Source organism: Gouania willdenowi, chromosome 7 (genome assembly GCF_900634775.1).
Source record: "Gouania willdenowi chromosome 7, fGouWil2.1, whole genome shotgun sequence".
Lineage (NCBI taxonomy): Eukaryota > Metazoa > Chordata > Actinopteri > Blenniiformes > Gobiesocidae > Gouania > Gouania willdenowi.
Genome location: NC_041050.1, coordinates 29939361 through 29953147, shown reverse-complemented (window position 1 = coordinate 29953147; position 13787 = coordinate 29939361). Strand labels below are relative to the sequence as shown.

General features: G+C 36.9%; 1 protein-coding gene across 1 annotated transcript; it reads left to right on the top strand.

The window, feature by feature from the left end:
• Nucleotides 1-939: 939 nt before the first annotated feature.
• On the top strand, nucleotides 940-13590 carry fam3a (FAM3 metabolism regulating signaling molecule A). Its single transcript, XM_028452056.1, has 10 exons — nucleotides 940-1186; nucleotides 5760-5791; nucleotides 5865-5972; nucleotides 7018-7041; nucleotides 7114-7237; nucleotides 7561-7619; nucleotides 7697-7747; nucleotides 7849-7933; nucleotides 11880-12006; nucleotides 12687-13590. Exons 2-10 carry the CDS (start codon nucleotides 5764-5766, stop codon nucleotides 12783-12785), a joined length of 705 nt encoding a protein of 234 aa, XP_028307857.1. The 5' UTR covers nucleotides 940-1186; nucleotides 5760-5763; the 3' UTR covers nucleotides 12786-13590.
• The last annotated feature ends 197 nt before the right edge of the window (nucleotides 13591-13787 follow it).

The window sequence follows — 13787 nt, the reverse complement described above, 5'->3', positions numbered from 1 at the left end:
GGGTGACTTGGGGTGTGTTCATGTGGATGGTTCAATTAAAATATTATATATATATATATATATATATATACACAAATGTATTCATTACACATTGTATATCTAACTAAAGCCTTTTTTCTTGGAAAAACTAATATTTTTAAATATGAAGTAGTGTTATTATCCAACTCTTGTCGTTTCAGTCAAAGTATTTCAATTTGCCGTATTTTGTTGTAAAAGTGACTGACCTCTTTGCATCAAAAAAACCCTGACCTTTACAATCAAATGTTGTTATTGCCTGAGAATGGTAGTTTGTGACGTTTCAGAGGCAGCTTACATCATAAACCACCACTGTTAGCCCCGCCCCTCCAATAAAAACTAGCACCTGTTGACTGCAATCTGTGGCGAGTAGGTTTGACTGAGAGACTTGTGAATAGAGAGGTATCGTGAGTATTGAGTAGGTAGTTAGCATGGCATAGATTGTTATTAGGACATTTTATAATATAGACTGGGCGTGTCCTAACTGCTCGGAAGACCCACCCATAATCACGGCATTTTTTGTGTCAGCCAAAACATCAGGGTTTAGATACTTTTAAAGTTAGTGAAATATTTTTTTTTGTTTTCTAGAATAAAAAAGTATCACAAACTATAACCACCTCTATTAATGTATGGGCCCAAAAGATGATTTTTGTGCATTGAGGACTATAAAAACCTGAAACACTACCAATCTGGCAACCGTCGTAAACAATGGTGATTGAGGTTTTTTTAAATGGTTTTTTTTTTTTTTTTTTTTTTAATTATTATTATTATCCATAATACCATTACAATTCTTATTACTTTTTTGTTGTGATTAATCAAATTAATCACAATGTAACTTTCTTTGCTAAAAAAAAAAAAAAAAAAGACTTTGTTTGTGGTCTCGTGACGTAACTCGCGCATCCTCAGTGCTCTCGTGCTGGGGAGGCGCGTTACATCCGGAAGACAAATGACATTAACCTAAGCGAAGTTCCTTTGAAAGCTTTCCTTGCGTACCGTGTTTTTCCTCCAAGTTTACTTTAAAAGCGAGTATTTAAGTCATCTTAAGTTTTGTTTAAAAGCTCAGCGCCTCAATGAGGAAACAGCGCAAAAAGCTGTAAAAGTCTTTCTCACCGAGCAACAGCTCCTGGGAACTGCTGAGTCCAGGGACCCATCTTCTCCTCGGTGGATCCAGGTGGGTCAGACCAGCTCATGTTTATGCGTGTTTTATGTCGGTAATGTTTCGCTGTAGATCGTGAGAACGTTGTATCACGTTAAAACGTCATCTGTTTACAGCCATCTTGATCTGTGAGGGACAAACTAGTCACTGTACTTCAACATATCACACCAATATATGAGGATGTCCATAATTAATGGTATGCCTGAAGTGCGCCTTTGATTATTCACTGCAGAGTTTGCATGTTCTCCCTATGTACTTTTGGAGTATCGTCCCACAGTTCAAAAATAATAATAATAATATTTAAAACTAATGCAGAGCTAAGTAATACTGTAATGAAAGCTAAGACTTAAAAACGATGTGTGCAGCAGTACAAAGAAAATAGTAACAATGTCTTAAAGCCCGTGTCAAACTCAAGGGGGCCTTTAGAGTATCCACAGAAGACCGTAAAAATGAGTTATTGTGTAAATTACGAAATAATTCAGCTCTAGATATCTCTCAAATTCAATGAAATGCTGCAATATTTTTATGGGTTCAAAAATGTTCCCCAAATTATTCCACTAAATTACACAAAAATTGGTTACAAAATCAAAAATGATCAAAGTGAAGATCCTGCAGTGATCTGAATCATAGGTTCACACATTCATTCAGTATCTCAATTTAGACTTTTTAAAATCTCATTTCTTTTGATTCAAAGTCACTGAAAACAGCCAACACTTTCTATGGGAAAACATTCAAACTTGCACAAGGCCAAAAGCCCACAATCTGTTTGCACTAAGGAGGTTATGCTAATCTAAATATTAAACTAACATTTTATATATATATATTCAAACCATGACGGCTTTTCAGACTGAAGACAAAATGTAAGTAGTGTTTTACAAACGTTGAGTCATGATGACCCAAAGTTGGCTACTGTCCTTTCCTCAGTGAATAAAATGGCATTGAAGGCTTATCGATATAGAAATGTGCGACCAATGTTTTTTGAAAGAATGTTGTGTTCCATTCAGAAAGCACCAGCCAAACTAAACCACATCCACGATAATCCACAACAGCAAGTCTGCACGTTAGAAAAGTCTACATTGTAGCAGCAATCCAAAGAAGAAGAAGAAAGAAAAAAAAACAATCCATAGAAGAACTTCAGTCAGTGCATCATTTATTAACATACATGCCGCAAAAAAGACGAGGATTGTTGGCACATCATCAGCATTAAATAAAAAGGGCTGTGAGGGAAAAAAACTAAATATCACACAACGTTCAATAATGGTAATTGTGTAGATCACAAAAGTAGCAAACTTGAGTCTGCACATCATGATATGTAGCTCTAAAAGACAGGTATAATCAAAAAAAATTAACATTCCTTCATCAGGCATATCACAAACGTATGAAAGCACATCTGTACCATAATTCAATTTAAGATGGATTAACAGAAATGGTTTTTCATACTTAGAATAGAGCTGCAATTTTGAACTCATAAATAAAAAGAATAATAAATAATCAAAACTGCAATTATGATACAGATATGCTTCCATACGAACAATGGGTACACGTCCTTATAAAGATAATGTGATCAAAAGCACCTGTGTGGTCATGTGACAAAGCTAGACACTGCAAAACATACTGTAATATATAATTAATATCGTTAAATTTATGTTATATCTATCTATAAATACAAGGAAGGTCTGTGTGCGTGTGTGTGTGACGCATTGTCTGATCAATCTGAAACTTTTTTTAACAGCTTGAGCATGGCCCGAGGGTGTGCATCCATTATTTTGAACTTTTTTGGTGATTTTGTTTCAAAACATTTATTTTCATTTTATTTTGAAATCAACAGGGGTTAGACCGGAGAGGGGGGAGGGGCTTCTGAGCCGCACTCACACTAATATGCTAGCAAAGCTCACGCATCAGGGGTGAGACACACGCATTTAAACCTTTTCACACGCCTCACCATGTATATTTCATGCAGAGAAATGACCAGAGATGTGTCTAGCTTGAATGTATTTTAGATCAGGCAGCTCAGTGCGTAGTGGGTGCATGAGCGCAGCTGATACGCGTGCGTGTGCAAGTGAGCCCACGGAGGGGAGATGCGTGTGCGTGCCTATGAGTAGAATCCAACACAGCAATTAGGACAGGTAGCGTCTTATGTTTTATAGTGCAGCCAGTAAATAAAGTGCAGCTCTACAACAGCAAAATGGCTTTAAAGAGTGCGAGGTGTACAGGAGTTAACCCCGGAGGAGAAGCAACCTCCGGCCCTGGAGAGTACAGATCTCCCCTGTGTGTCCCCCCGCACCCACAAAGAGGAAAGGTTTTAACAGCACCTTAACACCTACAATAAACAGCACTAACCACAATAACACACACACACAAAAGATAAGCACCCCTGCACTAAGAAATGTTAAATGCTAAATAAATAGTTTTATTTGTACAAATTTGTCTTTTATCAGATTCTACCTAAACCGATTTTTTTTAAAAAAAAAAATCGTTTTAAAATAGGCACCAAAAAAATCGCGATATACCTAGAAATCGATCTTTTTTTCACACCCCTATTGACACCACAGGCAGAATAGGAGAAGAATCTGCTGCTCTGTCCAAACAAATCCATCCACAAAGAGACTCACTCAGTGTGTTTTTTTGTGCCAGCCCCAAGCCTGGATAAATGGAGAGGGAGGCCTTTGGTGTAAAACCCACCTATTTTCTGTGTCTCTTCTCTATGGTAGTATGTTGGATATAAAGTACATGTTTGTGTGTAAATTTTCCCACTGGTTTTTTGAGTTTTTTCTTGCCGAAGGAGGGTCTAAGGACGGAATGCTCCAAGACATTTATTATCCATTTGCTTAAGTCCAGCGAACATTGGTGCAAACTTTTATCAATTTATCATGCGCATGTCCCATAGAATTAAACCAGGGAAATCGCACATGCTATTTTTCTTTGAACCTATATACCCCTTTATAACACTACAGAATACAGAGTATATAGAGAATATATACCTCTGTGTACATTCAACCTTTAAACACATACTCATTTGGCCATAATTTACATGACAACTCTACCTAAGCTCCCACTATATGAATACATACTTCTGACGGGCACTGTACTAGTAAATAGAACCGCAAGATTTGAAAAAATAAAAAATTACAAGAAATGCAATAACGTATTTATTTTAAATCCAAAAGCAACAATACTGATATTCATTTAGTCACACACACGACCATGAAAAATAAACAAGAGGAAGGAAACCCATGTTGAACAAAGCCAGAGAATTGCAGAAAAAAAAATATATACCACAAGGTGTATCTGAATATAAATACCTCTCTCACAGTATAAAAATAATATTGAAAATACTATATGATGAGACAGACATCCAAACACAGAAAGTCTTCATTAAAGCTGATATCCGGAGTTTCTGAGAAATCTATGTTTACAGTATGTATGATTCTTTTAAAATGAGAAAAAATGCCTAATCAGTCTTTTACTATGGTCTACTGCCGCTGGTCATTCATATACATTAATGTATACAAGTCCCGCCTTCGTCTATAGACCCCTACACAAATGTAAAAAACCACCGTGATCGCCCAGCCAATAGGCTACGACTTCCTGTTTTTGAGACTGTCAATCAAAGTGAATGTGGAACTGTGCACGTAAACAAGGCCGCGCATCACAACAACAAATGGGAAAATATGATTTTGGCTCTTATCTCTGAAATGTTCATCACTAATATAATAACCTATATCAATGCTACCCAATGCGACCTTATTATGTTCCGCGATGCGCATGTACAAACGTAGAGGCGTGGCTTCTGGTAGATTGGCAGAGGCAGGGGAGGAATTGGAGCGGTTTAGGGCGGGACATCGAGACGTTTCTCTGAAACTCCGGATATCAGCTTTAATTCCTTTAGGACAAAAAGCAGCCCTTTTTTAACAGCATGGAGTTAACATCTCCGCCACGTGATGGTTGTTTAACCAGTTCAGTTCTGCAATGTCAGTTTTTGAAGTGTTGAGCAACAGGAATTTTGGCAATTGTGTAGATCAAACATGGGAAATATTTGCAAGTTTTTATATCTTGTGTTAACATTCAACAACATTTCCCAAGTATTTATAAGAATTTCTGTTCTTTTTCAGTTGTTTATGGCTGTTTGTTTTTTTTTTTTGTTTTTTTAATAAAAAACTGTTTATACACTTTAAGGTTTTTCAGGAGTCAAAGCAATCACCTCTGAGGAAGACTGTCAATTGACAGTCGAAACATGTCAGGAGATAACATTTCCTGAAAAAAATCTTGTCTGAATAAACAAAACTTTAACATATATTTCATAAAAGAAGACAAAATGAACTGGCTGGAATTATTTATTTGAGATTAGTTAAAATCAGGATTTAAAAACAAAATAAAGAAGTCATACAATTCAATGACGGAAAAAATTGCGTTGAAAAATACTTTGAAACATTTTTGGGTTTTTTTTGTGGGGTGGTTACTACTAATGATTGTGTTTGAAAACCGTTGAATGTGTTTTAGGTTATTTTGTAGTAATAATAGTTATTTGTGACTTGATTCCCATAATAGATGAACTTCTTTAATGAAGCTGTTTATTTGTCATCCTCAGGTGTATGAGAGAGCCAACCATGAGGTTAACAGGTGAGGTAACTACAGTGAATGTGTTAGTGTGTCAGCTCTGATGTTTTCACCTGACTGTGCTGCTTCCTGACAGTCCCAGTTCGAGCTATGGTGGTGGTGCTGTTGGTGGGACTCACATGGCTGCTAGCAAACTCATTGTTTGGTGGGGAGAGTGCTTCATCAGTGCGACAGTTCTTCACTGGTAAGACACTGGAGAAGGTGGTAAAAAAGCAACTAAAAACTGTAAACTTTACAGATTCAATGTTTGAAAAAGGGAAATAGCTTCTTCTTCATTGTTAGAGGAGAAAACTAGATGTTTTATCATCTGGGAAAATAAAAAATATGTGGGAAAAAAATGAAGACAAACTTTATATTAAATTTTTTGATTCACACAAGAGATATGTATTTTAAAAACAAAACTTCCCAGCACAGAAACGTGAACCAACCCACGTCTTAAACCCCACCCAACAACTCCTGGAATCAATATCTTAGATGATCATGATGCAATAACTTTTAAACGTTTGAAACCAACATCTTCAAATTAGTGTAATACAAGAAGTTGTTTTGATTAAAATATATGTAAACAATAGTATCTTATATTAGTTTTATTCTGGCTGTGAGGAAATTTGTGCTCAAAACCCAAACTTCCACTAGATGCTCATTTGATTAAGACATGTGTCAAACTCGAGGCCCAGGGGCCAAATCCGACCCTTTAGAGCATCCAATTCAGCCCGCAGCAGAAAGCAAAAAAAGGTCAGAGAAACCATGAATCATTGTGTAAATTACCAACTAATTCAGTTGTACATATCTCAGCTAGATATCTCTGAAATAATACACAAATTCAATGAAATGCCACAATATTAGCAGCGCTCACATTTACCTCATCTTTATATCACATGATGGCAGTCATTTTTAATGTCAAATTGTTAAAATAACTCTCAGTTGTTCCCAAATCCTGCTATTTCTTCAAATTATTTTACAAAATTTCCCCAAATTTAATAAAAATGGATTACAAAATCAAATAAATTGAATATGAAGATCCTGCAGGGACTGAAATCTGTCACTAATTGCTTTGATATTATCAGTGCTGTACATATTTGATCATTTATTTATACGTGGAAGTGCAAATTAGAGCACAATAATGATTAAATTACTAATTTTCCCACCTAAAATCTGCTCTGTATTTGGCCCCTAGGCTAAAATGAGTTTGACACCCCTGGATTAAGATGTTGTTTTCTTGTTTTTAGGTGGCAATGAGGAACCAACACCTGGTAAGTGAGAACAAGTTATAATGTATGCCCAGTCAGTTAAATTGAGATATATCTTTTGCTGATTGCCCTCAGAGCCCCGCCCCCGCAGATTTAAGTGTGGACTTTCGGCTCCTTGTCCCCCAAAGCATTTGGCTTTTCGCCTGATTTCAGGAGCTGCAAACGTCATCGGCCCAAAAATCTGCCTGGAGGATAAGATGTGAGGCTAAGGGTTTGGTCACTTCCTGTGTCCACTCATGTCTCCCCTCCCTCTTTATGTTGTGCTTTTGTTGGTCTGTTTTTTTGCTTTTTGTTTTACACTCTTTCCTGTCTTTTCCCGCCTGCTGCCACAAACAGATCTCAATCTGTCTTAGGAGCTCAAAGCAAGTATTGCTTCGGTCTGTCGTTTCCATGCTTTTTCTGTTTTGTCTTTAACTTTGGCTTTGTTTTAGACGTTGTTGGTCCTGACGCAACCATTAGAGCAGAAATGCTTGTTCACAAGGAAAGAGTAAATTGTTTAGAAGCTTGTTTTGTTTCAAACAGGTTATTGAGCAGTGTGAAGAACAATGTTGGCAGAGGACTGAACATAGCTCTGGTGAATGGTGAGCGCCTCAGCCTTAAACAATAATACTGTTATATTGTACTATCTAAATATCTCATGGGTGTTTCTGTGCCTCAGGGGTCACTGGCGAGCTTATAGAGACCAAAACCTTTGACATGTGGGCTGGAGGTAAAAAAAAAAAAAAACAACAAAATAAAAAAACAGACAGTAAAGCTCCAGCAGTAACTCTGTCACCACAGCATACCATTCATTTCACCTCCTTTTTTCAGATGTTTCCAACCTACTGAAGTTTCTTCGACCACTTCATGAAGGAACTCTTGTGTTTGTGGCCTCCTTTGACGATGCTGCTACAAAGTAAGGCTATGCAATTAATCAAAATTTTATTACAATTGTAATTATTACACTCAACAATTTACAAAAATAATTAAGTTGCACAATTGAGAAAAAATGATTATTTAAAAAAAAATTTGATTTAAGAAATAATATTATTTAAAAATGTATATTATTATTTAAAAATAGAAATATTTTTTATTATTTTACAGCAAGCAGAAACGCTTGGTATTCAAGCAAGGCAAGTTAAATTCTCTGATATGAGAACACCTGTTTGTGCAAAAGTGAACATACTTGATTTTAGTGTTTGAAGGATTTTATTTATTTTTAAAATATATATTTTACATTTTGTAGAGAAAATAAACAACTTTTTGGTTGACAAATAACCGTTTGAATAATAGGGATTTCAATGTATGACTAAAATAATTGTGATTATTATAATCGAGCAGCCCTACTACAAAGTAAGAACCCCAACCTGTTGACAGCGGTTTCTGTAGCTGTCCTTGTTAAGGCAAGATGGTGAGTGATAATGTAGGTGCAGCTCTTTTGGCTTCTGTTGAAATTAGTTTGTGATTTACTTCCTGTTAGTTTTACTTCTTCAGTTTACACCCATTGCATGGTGCTCACTTTAAAACAGTAGATCATCTACTTAAATAGTTTTACAGTGGGTTTCTGCTCAGAAAGGTTCCACTGTGTAACTGCAGTGCAATTTGCAGTCTGGCAATCCCCACCACCTCCGTCTGTTGCAACAAGGACTTAGAGGAGATCCTGCTAATTCACGTGTAATTCAATATAGTGAGTTGTAGACAATACAAAGAAAACCACAAAGCCAAACAAACGGTTCATTGTTTCCTTGGAGAGAAGCAGAAGGAAATATACTCGGTCTTGCCCTGTACATCCTCTGCTCTTGTGGAGATTATTGTGATTCAACCATGGATAAGTGCCATATTTATATGTTAAATACGATCCAATCCTGCCTGAAGAAAGCTGGAGGTCAATGGGAGGAGTGTGAAAGTGAGTCAGGGCTCCAACTTTGATACCGAAAAGTACAATTTTCTGACCGAAAAAGAAAGTGCTCATTTTGTTGAAACTGTGGGATCAGCGGACAGGTTTTATTCCCGAGTCCGAATATGTGCTCGGCTTTTGGCTAGAGACCGAAATGGGCCCGTTGGAGGTCCCGTAAGGTTGGTGTTTTCCTCTACCAGGGGTAACCTCGGCCAATGGGAGGAGGAGTGTGGAAGCGTGGCAGGGTTCCGACTATGATACCGTTTCTCCCATCAGGTTTCCAAAAGTGCTCGGATCGGGCCAAATGTCCGCGGGTCGGCAATTTAATGATGGAATTATGTGTCTGTGCACCCACTTCCCGTCCGGCATTGGCTTAGGGTTGTTGAATTTATGCAGCACAGCTTCCGATGTCTGGCAAAAATAGAAGGGCTGCGTAGAGAGCAACATTGCTTTGTGCTAGCCAAACATGCTGTCAAGACTTTGATGTCCTTTGTCACCATAGACTTGTGTGAAAGTGGATTTTCAGCTTTGACAAACATTAAAACAAAGAATAGATCAAGACTTTGTGTGAAGAACGAATAAAGACTTTTGTGTATCTTCTCAACCTCACCCTTCTCATCAAAGTTGTAGTGAGTTGTATTTAACATTTTTAGGGTGAAGAATATGTTGTATTACTGCTATATTTTCAATCAACTAATGTTTGGTAGATTTTTTTTACCAAAGAAAAATATATTGCTCACTGAAAATGACAGTATGTTTTATTGATTATTATTTTTTATGATACATTAATCCCCAACAAAATAGGACAAATTCAGGGACAAATTTCACTGTAGTGCTACATTGTATATAACATTACCTTATTATGTTTTTAAGCGTGCAGGAGTAGGGGGCACATGGCTTCAGGTTAAATGTCTGAAGGGGTACGGTACTGTGAAAAGTGAAGGAACCACTGATTCTATATTAAGGCTGTTTTTTGTTACTCAGTTTAGTTTAGCTTTAAATATTTCACACATTAGCACAGCAGTTACAGTCCAGCTGCTCAGGCTTAGGGACACGCCAACATTCTTAATAACAAACTGTGGCTCAATCCAGGGAAAATGCTTCAGTTTGTTCCAAATGAAATGATAGTGAAGATAGATCCTAAATGATAAAAACCTAAAAGCCTTGTCAGCAAACATGCTAGAGGGAAGCATTTCCTTTAACTCTCTGTAACCTGCGCTCAATTAAAAAGTGAAATTAGCATTTTGGGTTTAATTCTGATTAACATAAACAGAAATAGTAACAGAAATGTATGAATAAAAAATGTTGAAATTTGTTATCCATTTTGAAGCATGGCTTGTTAGCTATCTACTTGCATGAGTAGATCATTTTCAAAATAAAAGCACTGTCAAGTGTCTTTACTATGCCATGGTTTACCACATTTGACAAAGGAAAGAACTGACTAAGAATTTCACTCAACACAATGCAAATACGTTCATAATTTTTCATCACACAAGGTAAGTGCACACAAAAACAAATTCAGATAAGCACATTTATTTAGATAAAAGTATATTTTAAACTATTGTTTTACTAAGTCAATGTAGGTAAGCAACCTGTATAATTAGGCATTTAACAAACAGAAACCTAGGTCCTCTTTTAGAACCTATATAACCATTTTACCTTGTGTTTTATACCAGTTATAGATTGTACAATTTTAATTTAGCCATTTCAAAATGGAAATACTTTTATTTTTATACATAAATAACATATTTTTACTCTTAATTGTATTAAAGCAAAATTTGCTATATTTTTAATGCTCATTTGAGCCCTTTAACTCATTGACTGCCATTCACCTCTATAGACGTCATTTGGTTTAGTAACGTTGACTGCCATTGATGTCTATAGACGTCATTTGTGTTTTTTGACTGGGATTGCTAGGAGACAATGTGATGGAGTTCTGTGAATATCAGGCTTGTACTATGATGTAGTGACCAACTGGTGGCATGTAGGTGGCAGCAGCGCACCTTTATATGAGAGATTAGCCGTGATTAACACCATCGATGGGGTGGGACAAACCAGGGACAAGACAAAATGGTGCTAGGAGAGACGACGGTGAAGCTCTCAGCAGCTGACAGCAGGCCACACTCGACCAGAACATGTGTGAAACTAACTGGACTATTGAGTGTTGCGATCGTGAGACAGAACGATCAACAAACCGGGGCAAGCGGGTTGACTCTGCATGTCCGGGCGGAGGAGGAAGTTGCGTGTGTGGGAATGGATGGGGGAGAGACTCGGAGGGCAGCCAAAAAACAGTAAGAAATTCATTCAGTTGTGACCAGATAACAAAATAATAATAGTTTTGCCATCAAATCCTGGTCTTAGTGTTGTTTTATAGAAGGTGTTGTCCATAAAGCAAAAAAAAATTTGCCTCAAAGTCACTGACAGTTTTTTTTTTAAAAAAAAGGCTGTAAAGTGTACTACAAATAAAATGTATTATTACTACAAAATATTCTGTGGGTCTTTAAAAATCAGTCAAAATGCTCTAAAATGGCTGGCAGTGAATGAGTTAAATACATAAAAAAGGTTTTAAGCATTTTAAAATTAGTTTAATCTTTTCATATAAACAACTTCATTACCTTAAATAAATTAATTAAGCAAAACAATTATGCAGTCAGAGATCACATTTTAACAGTCGAGTCATTATGAGCTCACCGGTAGCCCTTTTAGTTGGAGTCCTTTTTCCCCATGCATTTGTATAGTGCATGTTTCTGCTGTTTTCTGCTCCGTTGCACATAGCGAACCAGGCAGATCGCCGCAACAAGCAGAAAATTATTATTTTTTGTTTATACTTGCAGCCTGCGACTCTTTGAAAAAAGGTTTGCGAACCTCTTTTGGGTCCCAACCCGCATATGGAGAACCCCTGATTTAAGAAAACTTGCAAACTGACTTTCTGAAGACAACCTTTGTGTTTTTCTCTCATTTCCAGGATGAATGATGAGTCTCGGCGGTTGTTTGAAGAGCTGGGAAGCACAGCAGTGAAGGAGCTGGCTTTTAGAGACAGCTGGGTGTTTGTCGGAGCCAAGGGCATCGAGAATAAAAGTCCCTTTGAACAGGTTTGTCATTTAACTTGAACTTGAAGGTCGCAGACTAAATAAAACCAAAAATAAAATGAAAACACCCTCTCTTAAGACATCTGTAGACAATCTGCACCAATTTACCGTTATCTGATCCAGGGCCGGCCGTCCTGCTAAGCAACCCAGGCAGCCGCCTAGGATGTCATCTGCTGGAGGAGCTCCAAATTGCACCCCCTCAAAAATAGTTTATAATAATTTAAAAATACACGGTAACATAACCTTTATTAGTCCCACAAGGGCAAATTGCACAGTTTTAGTAGCAGTAGATAAAATAAAATAAAAACAGCATAAAAAACTAAATTAAACTAGCTTAATTAAATATTAATATTAAAAATCTGCTGATCTTCTGCCCATATTTATGCACATTTATATTTATTTTATTTAAATTCTTGTTTTACATATTTATATTGTGGTGTTTGAACATTGTGTTTTTTGGTTTTAAGATTTTTGTTACCGACTAGTAAAACCAAACAGGAAAGTAGAAACTTCCTTGCATTGAAACTTTTATTTTTTATTTTAACTTTTGATTGCATTGCTTTTGGATTTTGCACCATTGTTGTTGTTGTTGTTCCCTCATGACATTTGCACTATACCTGTAGGCATTGTTCTGCTGGCATCCATTCTATTTTCTATCTTGTTTTTATTTTGTTTTTCATCAGCGTATGAAGAACAGTAAGAGCAACAATAAGTACGAAGGCTGGCCTGAATCTCTGGAGATGGACGGCTGCATTCCTCTGCGGCCTCCACTGGAAGGTTGATCCCACTCAGTGATACCAGAGTAGCTGCAGTGGTGCAACGTTTAGACAGGAAGTCAAGAAGCTGCAGAGAAACAAGCAACACGTGGGCGACAGAGTAACTGTTTCCCCGACTCATGATGCACAGTTCATGCAAAGACTGATTTGACTTGATTTTCCAAACTTCGGTGGAACTCGTGTAGGATTTGGACTTTAAAGGCAAACATGATCTTAATTATTTTTTAGACTCTCTACAATTTTAAAAAGTGACAAGTTGAAGAAGGTATTTCCAAAGCCTTCCCAGGAAGTAGAAACATTTCCTTTCTCCATGACTGCCAGGAGGGGCTTGACTTTTAATTCTTGGCCTGAAGGAAGTAATCACTGCACAGACATATCACAGCATCTGAAAACCTTTTCCATGTTGGTTCCACAGAGTGAGTAGATGGATTTAAAGTTTTTGAAGTGCTTTAATATTTACATTCATTTAAAAAAAGTGGGAGACTGTCGTTCTAAAGTTTGATGCTCTGCCGATGCCGTTTGCCACATGTTTACAGATGTTTTTTGAGTCAGACTCGGTTATAATGCTTTGATACAGATATTTATTATGAACTCATGATACCGTTTCAGAGGATGGTTGTAGGTCCAAATAAATGCATGAACCAACAGTAATAGTGATGATGTCCAAGAACTCACTGCAAGTGTACTTCCACTGATAGCTTTGATGAGTGTGCTTTTTAAATCATTGTTGAATGTAATCATTCTTTCGTGAAAGTCTGTGTTTAATTGAACTCTGTGCATCAATACATTTAATTAAAGTGTTTAGTTTACACGTGTTTGTCAAGAGTAATTCTGGATAAATCCACCAGAGGGCGACAAAAAAAAGGAATCCTGGTGGGGTTATTGGGTTCATTTTGCTCAAGGCTTTTCCTCTGATCAGCAGATGCTCGTGTACGGATAAAAAGCAAACAGATGGAATCATGCGGATTTTTGCTGTGAATGATATTTAGTGGATACAGAATTGTTTAA